Source organism: Staurois parvus, unplaced genomic scaffold, assembly GCF_062004578.1.
Source record: "Staurois parvus isolate SC_StPar_1 unplaced genomic scaffold, SC_StPar_1.0 ptg000018l, whole genome shotgun sequence".
NCBI classification, from domain to species: domain Eukaryota; kingdom Metazoa; phylum Chordata; class Amphibia; order Anura; family Ranidae; genus Staurois; species Staurois parvus.
The window spans coordinates 21,978,933-21,991,957 of record NW_028317814.1 but is presented as its reverse complement, the minus strand read 5'-3'; the positions used below and the strand labels follow the sequence as shown (position 1 = coordinate 21,991,957).

General features: G+C 46.6%; 1 protein-coding gene across 1 annotated transcript in view; it reads left to right on the top strand.

Annotated features, from left to right (window-relative positions):
* Positions 1 to 5,982: 5,982 nt before the first annotated feature.
* ATP6V0C (ATPase H+ transporting V0 subunit c) overlaps positions 5,983 to 13,025 on the top strand; it is a 32,823-nt gene continuing 25,780 nt past the window's right edge. The window contains exon 1 of the mRNA XM_089682978.1: positions 5,983 to 6,313. Within this exon, the coding sequence (XP_089539104.1) occupies positions 6,235 to 6,313 (79 nt within the window). The 5' untranslated portion in view covers positions 5,983 to 6,234. The remainder of the gene's footprint in view (positions 6,314 to 13,025) is intronic.

Sequence of the window (13,025 nt, the reverse complement as noted above, 5' to 3'; positions counted from 1 at the left end):
CTAGGTGAGTGTGACTTTATGGGGTTTATTTACTAAAGCTGGAGAGTCCAAAATCAGACTCCCTTCTGCATAGAAACCAATCAGCTTCCAGGTTTCATTGCCAAAGCTTCATTGAACAAGCTGAGGTTAGAAGCTGATTGGTTTCTATGCAGAAGGGAGTCTGATTTTGGACTCTCCAGCTTTAGTAAATAAACCCCTATGGGTCTTCTGGGGAGATTCTAGGGAAACTGAGGATACCAAATCCTATAAGAAGATGCTCCTGTGAGGATATATTTCCCAGGATCACCAGGAAGATTCATTGGTATCACTCTTGCTTTGTTGCTGCACACAGAAGCTAGGTCAGTAAAGTAGGTATATTTATCTTGATAGTGTGTTACCATGTATTATGGTGTCTGTGAAGGTCATGGTATACGTAGCTAGTAGTAGTTAGTCACAATTCAGTCTGGCTTGTTCTGTTAAAGATGTTTCATAGCTTTTCTAATCCTCTTCTTCATTTCTAATGGATGTCATGAACATACCCCAGCATTTATATCAACACCGGAAATGCAGAAACTTTAATCCAACTATCATGGAATGAGGGGATGTTGATTGTCCAAGAACAGGATGGGGGTGTGAAAGATCCACCAAATGGAAAGGTCCATTTGGATCCACCTTGTCCTAGTTACGTTGCCCCATCCTTGGTGTCCTGAAGGCTTCATATCTGTTAATCCTTCGATTTATATTTCTGACGGCTGCTCTTCGACAATAACTTCTGTCTTTGGAGTAGGGCAGTCTTTCTCAAACTTAAAGTGGTTGTAAAGGCTCAAGGATTTTTACCTTTATGCATTCTATGCATGAAGGTAAAAAACCTTCTGTGTGAAGCAGTGCCCCCAGCCCCCTCAATACTTACCTGAGCCCCATCGCAATCCAGCGATGTGCACAACAGCCTCGGCTGTCCTGGGTCTCTGCCTCCTCATTGGCTAAGACAACAGCAGGAGCCAATGGCTCTCAAAGGATTAACAGATATGAAGCCTTCAGGACACCAAGGATGGGCAACTTAACTAGGACAAGGCGGATCCAAATGGATCTTTCCATTTGGTGGATCTTTCAACCCCCATCCTGTTCTTGCATAATCAACATCCCCTCATTCCATGATAGTTGGATTAAGGTTTCTGCATTTCCGGTGTTGATATAAATGCTGGAGTATGTTCCTGACATCCATTAGAAATGAAGAAGAGGATTAGAAAAGCTATGAAACATCTTTAACAGAACAAGCCAGACTGAATTGTGACTAACTACTACTAGCTACATATACCATGACCTTCACAGACACCATAATACATGGTAACACACTATCAAAATAAATATACCTACTTTACCAACCTAGCTTCTGTGTGCAGCAACAAAGCAAGAGTGATACCAATGAATCTTCCTGGTGATCCTGGGAAATATATCCTCACAGGAGCATCTTCTTACAGGATTTGGTATCCTCAGTTTCCCTGGAATCTCCCCAGAAGATCCATAAGTCATGCTCACCTTGGACCATGGGCAGAAGTAAGGCAAGCAAGTGAAGTAAGTATATCCCCCATCCTGTTCTTGGATAATCAACATCCCCTCATTCCATGATAGTTGGATTAAGGTTTCTGCATTTCCGGTGTGGATATAAATGCTGGGGTATGTTCCTGACAGCCAATGAGGAGAGAGGGGGGCCATGGCTTTGTGTGTGAAAGGACACATGGAGCAGCGGGTGCCCCCATAGCAAGCTGCTTGCTATGGGGGCACCCGACAGAACCAGGTCCCAACGGAACCAGGAGAGCCTGTGTTGGACACTAAAAGAGGAGGATACAGGCTGCTCTGTGCAAAACCACTGCACACAGCAGGTAAGTATAAACGTTTATTTTACAAAAAAAGCAAATATGAACCTTTAGTATCGCTTTAACATAGAGGAACCCTTGAATCACTTGTCTCATGTCCCGGTCTCATGGAACACTTATGGGGCCTCAAGGAACACCTGCTAATAACCACCTTTATCTGCAGCTTACAGTCATTACTGTGATGGTCATTGGAATGAATGATCCCTACATTGGTGGTCATTTGGAAAATTTCTCCCATCCTCCTGCAGAGCTAAAGAGATTACTGGTGTCAGCGGTTACTTATCTGAGAGTCAGAAATCGCTCATTGCCCAAGGAACCTCTGGAGGAACCCTGGTTGAGAAAGGCTGGATTAAGGCGTTGGTGCTACCTGTGTGGATATAAATGCTGGGTATCTACCGACACTCATTAGAACTGAAGATGTGGCTTGGAGAAGATATGAAATGTCTTCAACATTAAAGCTGAACATGACTTACTACTATTAGACGCATTTTGGTGTGCTGCAACGCATTTGCATCGAAGGCTCATTGGGTTAAAGCGGAGGTAACATCAAAAAATAAAAAATGTTTTTATTAAGAAGAGACATGCAAAGCCTTTTCTACCAAACCTTCTGCTTCTCCTGGCTTGATTTTATTTTCTGTGTTCACTGTACAGTGGCTGTGCTGTGCAATGCACACTTCCTGGCATCTGTAAGATAAATGGACTAGGTTCTGGGGGCGATGTAATTCCTGTGTATATGCCTGCCCATTGGGATTTATTTACTAAGGCCTCTTTCACACAGGCGCTCCGTATGTCCGTTTTTCATCTGTCTGTTTACGGATGAAAAACGGACACCCATGTATTTCTATGGACTAGCGGATGTAAACAGATGATCATCTGTTTACATCCATTAATGTCCGTATCTGTTAACATCCGTTTTTTGGAACGGAAGAAAACCCTATTCTTCTTCTGTAAAAAAGAAACAGAAACGAACGAAAAACAGATGTAAATGGCTGAAAATGGAAGAAAATTGATGAAAAACAGATGTAAACTGATGAAAAAAAATGGATGTAAACTGAGAAAAAAAACAAAAAAAAAACGGATGTAAACTGATGAAAAAAACGAATGTAAACTGAGAAAAAAATAAAAAAAAATGAATGTAAACTGATGAAAAAAACAGATGTAAACTGAGAAAAAAAAAAACAGATGTAAACTGATGAAAAAAATGGATGTAAACTGAGAAAAAAAAAATGAAAGTAAACTGATGAAAAAAAAATGGATGTAAACTGAGAAAAAAAAATGAAAGTAAAGTAATGAAAAAAAATGGATGTAAACTGAGAAAAAAAAATGAAAGTAAACTGATGAAAAAAATGGATGTAAACCGCGAAAAAAATGAAAGTAAACTGATGAAAAAAACGGATGTAAACTGAGAAAAAACGGATGTAAACTGATCCATTTTTTCTTTGAAAAAACATGACTGAATTGATGAAAAAAAACGTACGCTTGAGTAAAAGGACCCTAAAGCTTGAGCGCTCAGAATCTGGTGCAGCTCTGCATGGCAGCCAATCATCTTCTAACTTCAGTTTGTTCAATTAAGCTTTAACAATAAAAGCTGGAAGCCGATTGGTTTCTGTGCAGAAGCGTACAAGATTCTCAGTGACCCAGCTTTAGTAAATAAACTCCATTATGTCATCAGAGGCTGCCTGACTGCTGAAGTAGACTAACCCCTGGTTCACATCTATGCGGCCGTGCGGGCCGTGTTTTGCACGGGCGTGGGAGCCCATTCATTTAAATGGACTCCCGTGCCTGTGACACGCAGGGTAGAAGTCCCTGCACTTCCTTGGAAAACGCAGCCCACACGGGAACCTCGGTTCACAGTACAGTTGCATTTTCCAGTGCGGGTGGCGTGCCATTAGAACTAATGGCACCTGCCAGCGGTTCGCATTCCTCTGTGCGGGTGGTGCAGCTGCACGGATTTTCATGCGGATCCGTAGCGGCACCACCCCCACAGATGTGAACCTAGGGTAAGGGAGGGCCCAGAAGTAGCAGCCAAGGAGATGGTGACAGTAGGGGACCAAGAACCAAAGGTCAGCATTGATTGGTCAGTGCAGGAGGAGGGGATGCCTGGAAGGTAAGTGTGCCACTTACCTTTAATGTGGCAGTTCTTCCACCCCAACCCACTTTCCCTTTATTGCACTCGGACTCCTAAATCCCTCCATCCTTTTCATTCACAATCTGATATTTATTCTTCCAAACACTTTGATTTCTTGTGACCCCTCCCAGCACCTCCAGGATTCTTTCCTAGGCAAGATTGATGTCCCAGATGCCCCCTGGGCTACTGACGTCACACATCCCAGGAGGCCTTGGAGTACCCTACAGCGCCTCGTCCGTAGGGTTGCCACCCCATCACTTTAAGCAAGCCATACATGGGTCAAATTCTGAACGATTTTTTGATCGAAAGTTGAAAACATCATTCGTTCTGTAATCCGATGGTGCCACCAATGATTTCGAAAATCTGTAATTTTTCACGTATTTTCCAGCATGCCTGATAAATGAAATGGGGAGGAACCACGAAAATTGGCCAATGCCATTGCCCCACTAATGGAGCAAATATCGGCCGATTATTCTTAGGTCCGATTTTCGAAAGAAAAATTGTTCAGGAATTGACCCATGTGTGGCCGGCCTTAGAAACCGAACACATTAATTACACAGGTTCTGTGGCTGATTAAGGTGGCAATAAAACTCACTTGGTGCCTATCTGCATTAAATTGGGCTCAGAACGCGTGTCATTAATGTGTTCGGTTTTAACCTCTGAACGCAAATGTGCGACCTCTCGGTTTCTGGGCCTAGGCGCTGAGCGGCCGCACATTTGCGTTCTATTAAAAAAGGACATATGTGCCGAGAGCGCGCGCCCTGTGCACTCCCAGAACACATGTCCAGTACTCACGGAAAGGTCCCGATCTCCTCTTTCGATCGGGACCTTTCCCGATCACGTGACCGCCGTGACGGTGCGTCACATGACATTAAACCCCGCCTTCTGAAACTCTTAAAGGGCCAGGAGGCGCCGTTGCGAAGGGGTTAACGGATGAGGTGGAAAACTTACTCATCAGGAAGCCATGTTTTACTGCCCCCTAGGCTGTAAATGCAAGAGTACAGGGTCAATACATTGGGGGGGATTTACTAAAACTGGAGAGTGCAAAATCTGGCGCAGCTGTGCATGGTAACCAATCGGCTTCCAGGTTTTATTGCCAAAGCTTAACTGAACAAGCTGAAGCAGGGGCGGACTGACCATTTGGAAGCTCGGGCACTGCCAGGGGGCCCCATGAGATGCCCCTGGTACCTTTTTCATAGGCTTTTTTGAGTTTGGGCAAGGACACAGGGGCCCCATGATCCCCTATTGCCCGGGGGCCCCATGAGTTGTCAGTCCGCCCCTGAGCTGAAGTGATAAGCTGATTGGCTGCCACACCCAGCTGCACCATATTCTGAATGCTCCAGTGTTAGTAAATCAATCCCATGCTGTGCAGGAACAATGATGTCCCGTCGTGTTCGGCAAACAGTACCTCCTGTTGAATGACCCATTCAAATAAAAGTGTGCGGGGCAACCGCCCCTCCTGCCCACCCCTGGTCCCAGATATTATTCGGCTGTAGTCAGAGCTGCTCAGTTTTGTGGTGAAGGTGAATTAACCCTTTAATACCTGCGGGTGTTATTGACTATGAATGGTCCTGATGAAGGTAACATTGGCGAGCGCGTGGTAACGTGTGCACCAGAGGTGTGTTCTCATTGGGCCCTAACCCCTCCAATCACCAGGAAATGTATTGTGATTTTATAATCTCATGTTTATTGTGTGTCCTCTGTACCTGGAGGCTGACCTGCCATTGTTATCAGTCAGCAGATCCAGTGCTGAGAACCCATCCCCCTCCCTCATCAACCTGCCTGACGCACCTTGCGCCTCACCCCACCGGGCCCTCGAAGCACACCGGGCCAGCCCTGCCTGCTCAGCGAGGCCTGACCCGGAACAGCCCCGGCGGACCTCATTAACTCCTCACGTCCCACCGCTGACCCCCTCTACGACTGCCACCGCTCTCTCACAGAACGGCTCGGTCCGCCGGTGGGCGGGGTCAGCAGGACCAGGGAAGCGCCGCATCACGTGACCGCCCCGGCCGGCCGCCATTTTGTGCTGCGGTGAAGTATTTAGAGCAGAGAGCGGCGCTTCACCTCCTCCAGTGTGAGAGGCGCACCGAGTGTCAGGACCAGCCCGTTCCCCTCCTCCTCTTCCTTCTTCCTCCCAAAGATCGACGGCACCGCCAGCTCCCTCCCCCGGCCTCTCTGTCTTCGCTTCCCCACCGTTCGGAGGTTTATATCTACTCCCTCAGTCAGCGGACACAGCCCGGACCAGACGGCACAATGTCCTCTACTAGCAGCCCTCCGGAGTACTCCGCTTTCTTCGCCGTCATGGGCGCCTCGTCAGCCATGGTTTTCAGCGGTGAGAGAGCGCTGCTTTACGGCCCGACCTCCCCATCCCCACAGCGGCCATAGCTAGAGGGTTGCATTATAGGGAGCCTCTGCTGGGGGGGCTTCATTATAGGGCTCCTCCATTGTTTGGGGGGGGTACCATTACAATAGGAGGGGCATTTATTATGGGGAGTGCCTATTAATGGGAGTTATACTTTAGGAATGGGGGCTTCATTATAGAAAGACTTCATGGGGGGGGGGGGGATATTGTAGGAGGAGGGGGGCCTTCACTGCAGGGCATATCCATTATGGTGTGGGGAGGGTGCTCCATTCTAGGGCACATCCATTATTGGAGTGGGAGGGGGGTATTATAGGTGGAAGGTCTTTATTGGCATCATTGGGGGGTGGTATCATTGTAGGTAGCCTCCATTATGGAGGAGGGGGCCTTCATTATAGGGCACATCCATATATATATATTATTTTTTTTTTTTTTTTTTTTTTGGGGGGGTATTAGTGGAGAGGGCCTTCATTATGGGGCATGTCCCTTTTTTGGGGGGTATCATTGTAGGTAACCTCCAGTATGGGGGGGTTATAGGAAGGGGGGGCTTTATTATAGGGTGCATCCATTTTGCGGGGTGGTATCATTGTAGGTAGCCTCTAGTATGGGGGGGGTTATAGGAAGAGGGGGTGGCTTTTATTATAGGGTGTGTCCATTATTGGGGGGTATCATTGTAGGTAACTTCCATTATGGGGATTATACAAAGAGGGGGGCCTTTATTAAAGGTTGCATCCATTATTGAGGGGTGTCAGTGCAGGTAACCTCCAGTATGGGGGGTTATAGGAAGATGGGGCCTCTATTATAGGGCACATCCATTTTTTTTGGTGGGTATCATTGTAGGTAATCTCCATTATGGGGGGGGGGGGCTGCCTTTATTATAGGGCACATCCGTTTTTTTTTTGGGGGGGGTTATTATAGGTGGAGGCGGCCTTCATTGTAGGACACATCCATTATTGGGGGGGTATCATTGTAGGTAATGTTTATTATGGGGGGTTGTAGGAAGAGGGTGCCTTTATTATAGGGCACATCCATTTTTTTTTTGGGGGGGGGTTATTATAGGTGGAGGTGGCCTTCATTGTAGGACACATCCATTATTGGGGGGGGGGGGGGTTATCATTGTAGGTAACCTTTATTATGGGGGGTTGTAGGAAGAGGGTGCCTTTATTATAGGGCACATCCATTTTTTTTTGGGGGGGTTATTATAGGTGGAGGTGGCCTTCATTGTAGGACACATCCATTATTGGGTGGGGGGGGAGATCATTGTAGGCAACCTCGTTATGTTATAGGAGGAGGGGGCCTTCATTATTTGACACATCCTATATTGGGGAGGGGGCCTTCATTATAGGGAATCCCCATCTTTCAGGGAGGGTTTTTAATAGGGTGATAGGTGGTTGTCATGGAGGTGGAGGGACTACATTATTGGGGGGGGGGTGTTAATATAGTAGATTGGGGAACCTTCACTATAGAATGGGAGGGGGGTTGTCATAGAAAGGGGGCCTACATTGTATATGGAGGGTTATTGTGGGAAGCCTCCTATACAGAATGGGGGAACTCCAGTATAGAAGGGGTGTCTATTATTTGGGGGGGGGGGGTTATAGTCTGTCGCCCTGACGATATCTGCTTGCTTTATGGCTGATGTGTGGTGTCATCACTGTATATGATGGGGGGGGGGGGGAGATGTTTGTGTATAAGATGGGATGATTTCTATATTGGCAGCTGTAGACAATCCCTACCCCCGTGTTGTATAGACTGGACAGCCTATAGATGACACGACGCAGTGGCTGCTCTTCCTGGCAGCGTTGTATGTTCCCCACACGGGGCTTCCAGACATTGATCAGGGACGGGCGAGGTGATGTCAGCTATGGGCAGCCTGCAGTATCTGGTCTCTGGGCCGTAGAATAACCTGACAAAGAACAAGGGTGTTTTATCTTCACGTCCACGTATTTCAGTGTCGGGATACAGTGTGTAGATGTCTTTGTGCACTGAGGGGTTAAAGTGTGTGTTATATATGTAGATCCTCTCCCTTCCAGTATAGCCTGCTCTTCTTCCTCCTTGTCATGTGACCCGGCTCTGTCCTGCCATCTTTCCTCTCCTGGGTTCACTGGCTGCCTGTACTAGTCTCCTCCTTCAGTGTCACACTTCGGTTGTTTCCGCTTCCACAGCCTGAGCCTTCTCGGGATTTTTTTTTTCCCCTTACACAGATCAATGGCACGCCCGTCCTATGATTGGGGTGTATGTCTCTTCCTGTGGGGGAGCCCGGTGTGTGACGACACTCGGGTGATTCCAGCAGATTGTCACATGACTGCAGAGGGAAGAACTACTGATGGGGAGGGGGGTTGTTCAGGACTGGTGAGCTGTCCGCTGTGAGCTGGGTTAGGTCCTGTGGCTTTCTTGCTGGCTGTCCATGAGCTGGGGACAAGGAAACAAATGGCTTTTTTCCACCTCAGCTGTAAAACCCTGTGCTGTCCTTGCTGTGTTGTAATTGCTGCAGATGAAGAAACAGACTTGTGTTGCAATGACGTGAAAATCACATGCTTGTCAGGAACTGTTCATGAAACCTTTCAGGGTTTTTTTGTACAATGGAGTGAAACTTCCATTTATTAGAAACCCGTTCCTGAAATAGTGAAGTAGAAGCACAAGCTCTCTGATGGGCATTTATCCAACACCAGCAATTTAGGCAGGATTGCGTTCTGTACATCACCAGTCCCTGCCCTCAGTGAGCTGACAATTTAAGGTCCCTATTACAGATTCACACATACACACTAGGCTCAATTTTAGATGGGAACCAATTAAAGACGAAACTCACCTTTTTTAAAAAAAATAAATAAAAAAATGCATTTTTTTTCTGAAGGTTAAAGTGCTGTGGGGATTTTTTTTTTGTTTTGTTTTCCCCTAAGGTGTCTGCAGAGCGTTGCACCCGTGTTCAGCAGATTGCAGGTGCAATGTCAGGCTCCTGCAGACTCAGGATAGCTGTCTTCCCGTATCTTGCATGGGCAGGAAGATCATTGAACTACAAGAGTGCACACCAGTGCCGTTGTAGTTCATTGAGAACTACAAGCAATCGACTGCAATGCCTGACAGTACCTGTAGTCTTTCCATTCACTGGAAACTGATGTGGCTGTAGGGGTGAAACCATGGACTTCAGTGCAGTCCAGAAGTATGAATGCTCGGGCATTTATTTTTCTAGTCTCCTGGATAACTGGGCCTAGAAGTACTTCACCTCAAGCTAGCTATACACTAGTGTGTGTATGGACTTTTAAATGGACATTCCCATGAGCATTTGTATGAAATATCGGTACATTCCATGACTGGACTAATGTCATTCAAAACTGCAAAACTTAGTTTGTTTTGTTTTTTTTTCTGGAGGGTGAATGTAATTTCTCAACTAAAAACTGTTAACAGATTAATTTGTTCAAGAAAACTTTGCAATCCTGTGGTGGGTAAATGGATGATTCACTAGCGTATGGCCAGCTTTAGTCGCTGTGACTGTTCTCTTAAAGTGGTAGTCCGCCAGAAAAAAAATTGGGCCCCTGCAGGTTTGTCATAATGTACTAGTGTGCACCACCTACTAGCATATGACTGACCTGCCTGGACACTGAGCCCTCCAGTGCAGCGCTGTCTAGGCTCCTGGGACCATCCATCTTCACCTGTCTTCCTTCTGGGTTCGTGGACTCCAGCTGTATAATTGGCCGGGGCCGTGCGCGGGGGTGCTGTCCTTTCGGTGCGCGGGGGTGCTGTCCTTTCGGTGCGCGGGGGTGCTGTCCTTTCGGTGCGCGGGGGTGCTGTCCATTCGGTGCGCGGGGGTGCTGTCCATTCGGTGCGCGGGGGTGCTGTCCATTCGGTGCGCGGGGGTGCTGTCCATTCGGTGCGCGGGGGTGCTGTCCATTCGGTGCGCGGGGGTGCTGTCCATTCGGTGCGCGGGGGTGCTGTCCATTCGGTGCGCGGGGGTGCTGTCCATTCGGTGCGCGGGGGTGCTGTCCTTTCGGTGCGCGGGGGTGCTGTCCTTTCGGTGCGCGGGGGTGCTGTCCTTTCGGTGCACATGCACCAGTGAAATCACCTGCTGTGTGAATATCTCCTGAACGATGCCAGCTGAGGAGATGCTCACTGTACCTAGAGGTGAGCCTTGTTATAGGTTTACCTGTAGGTACAGGTTAAAGTGGACTTCCACCTTAAAACAGTAGTTGTGTTTTTTTGGGGTTTTTTTTTTTTTAACATGAGCCCCAAGATGGGCTTTGCCATAATCTAGTATGCGCTGCATATTGGCACATACGACACTTGCCTGTCATAAGCCATCCAGTGCCTTGCTGCCATTGATCGCATTAATCCAGGCGCTTCCATCTTTGCCCCAGTCTCTTTTTCTGGGTTCGGGCTGTTCGGCCATTTGAATGGCTAGGCCACAATGATGTTCCTTCCGAGGATGTATCAGTGGCACAGCGAGTGCTATAAATGTACACTGAGCTGTGCATGCGTGGCTCAGTGTTCATTACAGCTGACAGGCCAGGGGAAGCATTGACTATTTTTTTTAAAAATTAAGTATAATACTACTTAAAGCAGAGCTCCACCCAAAAGGGAAAGCTCCGCTTGTCTGCCTTATCCCCCCAACCCCCTCCGCTGCCACATTTGGCACCTTCACAGGCCCCAGAAGACTGGCCTGTTCAAAGCACGGTAGCAAGCCAGCTGTGGAGTTGCAAGGCTTCACTGGCTGTTTCCCTTAGTGAAGCTGGTGGTGCCTGGACATGGGTACTCTACACAGAGCAGTTCAGCAAATACTACAGCTGCTGACTTTTAATATTGGCCTGTTTTCCAATCTTTAGGTTTGCATATGGCCACTTAAGCCTGTTATGCTGCATTGTGGTACATTCCTGCACATGGGTTTAATTTGTGGTAGTCTGTATGTGCTGTGCCAACGCAGACAATGCACTGCAACACTGGTTTTACAATCGCTGGTATATTTCTTATGGCCACTCTGCAATGATCAGATAGTTTACATCTTTGGCACTCCACTCTAATCTTTGTTGTACATTAGAGTCCTGTTAATGACTAGGCCGGCCCTTAGTTGTTGTTTTCTGTATTTTGTGTCTTGATACTGAGGGCCAGTTCACACCAGAACACATATTCCTGTAAAGTCAGATTTTGCAGCCCATTCATTTGAATGGGCTGCAAAACACCAGAATGCAGAAAAAGTAGTGCAGGCCTTTCTCTTTGAGAAGACGCTGCATGGCACTGCAGTATTATGTGACTCGATGCCTGTAAATGTACTGCATTTGTGAGATGTATTTGGGGTATCATTCTCTGGCACGTGCACACTATCACAACTACACAGCTGACGCTACCAGCCTTCTTCAAATGCCCGGAGTGCATGGAGCCTTATCACCTGGTGTCTGCTGGCAGTATTTTCGAAATGTACAAAATAACAATTCAAGGAACTCTGCACTGGGCAGAAAATGGAAAGTAAACAATGTATCAGTGTAAAAATGTTCTCTCCTGAGCTCAGGAATGATAATAAATTGTAAAATGTCATCAGAGGGAGCTCACTTTTGAGAACGAAAGCACATAACAATGTTTTCTTAGTTTCACAATATTCCTGTGTGCATTCTGGTGCAGTGTTGGCCTGCAAAAAAAATGAGAACACCAAAAATGCAGATTTTAACTGCTAAACGGTGCAAAACAAATATTTAACACATTAGTAAATTACGCATTTTTTAACGAATTTACTTCTTTTCAAATACTGCATGAGTTATTTTTAACTCAAAAATTCATGTGGTGTTTATCTTGGTGGATTGACCCCTTACGTGAGCTCCAGGAAGAGAAACTGCATCATGCTGTTCTTCCCAGTGAATGACTGTGCAGGGGTGAGGCGTGTCAAGGCAAGCTGATCATTTGTAGAGGGCACAGCTAGAAAACTGACCATGCTTTGCTCTCCTGCCTGGTGTGGTCAGTTTTTAATAGGGAAGCAGAGGGATTGGCAGGATCACCAGGGATTTCACACAAAGTAAGAAATACAAGAACAGGATACTTTTTCATACAAGTACATGGTACGGCAGACACATCAGGAATATGAAATGTTGGGTTTACGTACTCTTTAATACAATATTTAAATACAAGCAACCCAATTCTAAAATTTTGATGGGTTTTAAAGTAATGTTTATCCCTTCCCTTTGTAAACAATGTGGATCCTGCAAGAATTGGTCAAGTTCTGCTTATTGGTTTCCTTAATGGCTGCCAGATGTCAGAGTTGGTAGGACCAGAGTAGTTCTGACTGATGTGGTGGTTAAGGGCTCATGCACACATCTGTATGACTGCATAGGGTCTTGTTGGCAGCAAGATCTATGCAGACTCTTGTCTGTACTGTGAGCAGGTTTGTGCAGATGAGGACACTGGTGTTTCTGCCGCCTAGAGTCACTGGTATTCCTGGCCAGTGGTGTATATATTCACTGTACACGTCACTGGTATTCATGACCAGTGGAGTATATATTCACTGTACACACGTCACTGGTATTCGTAGCCAGTGGTGTATATATTCACTGTACACACGTCACTGGTATTCGTAGCCAGTGGTGTATATATTCACTGTACACACGTCACTGGTATTCGTGGCCAGTGGTGTGTATATATTCACTGTACACATGTCACTGGTATTCGTGGCCAGTGGTGTGTATATATTCACTGTACACATGTCACTGGT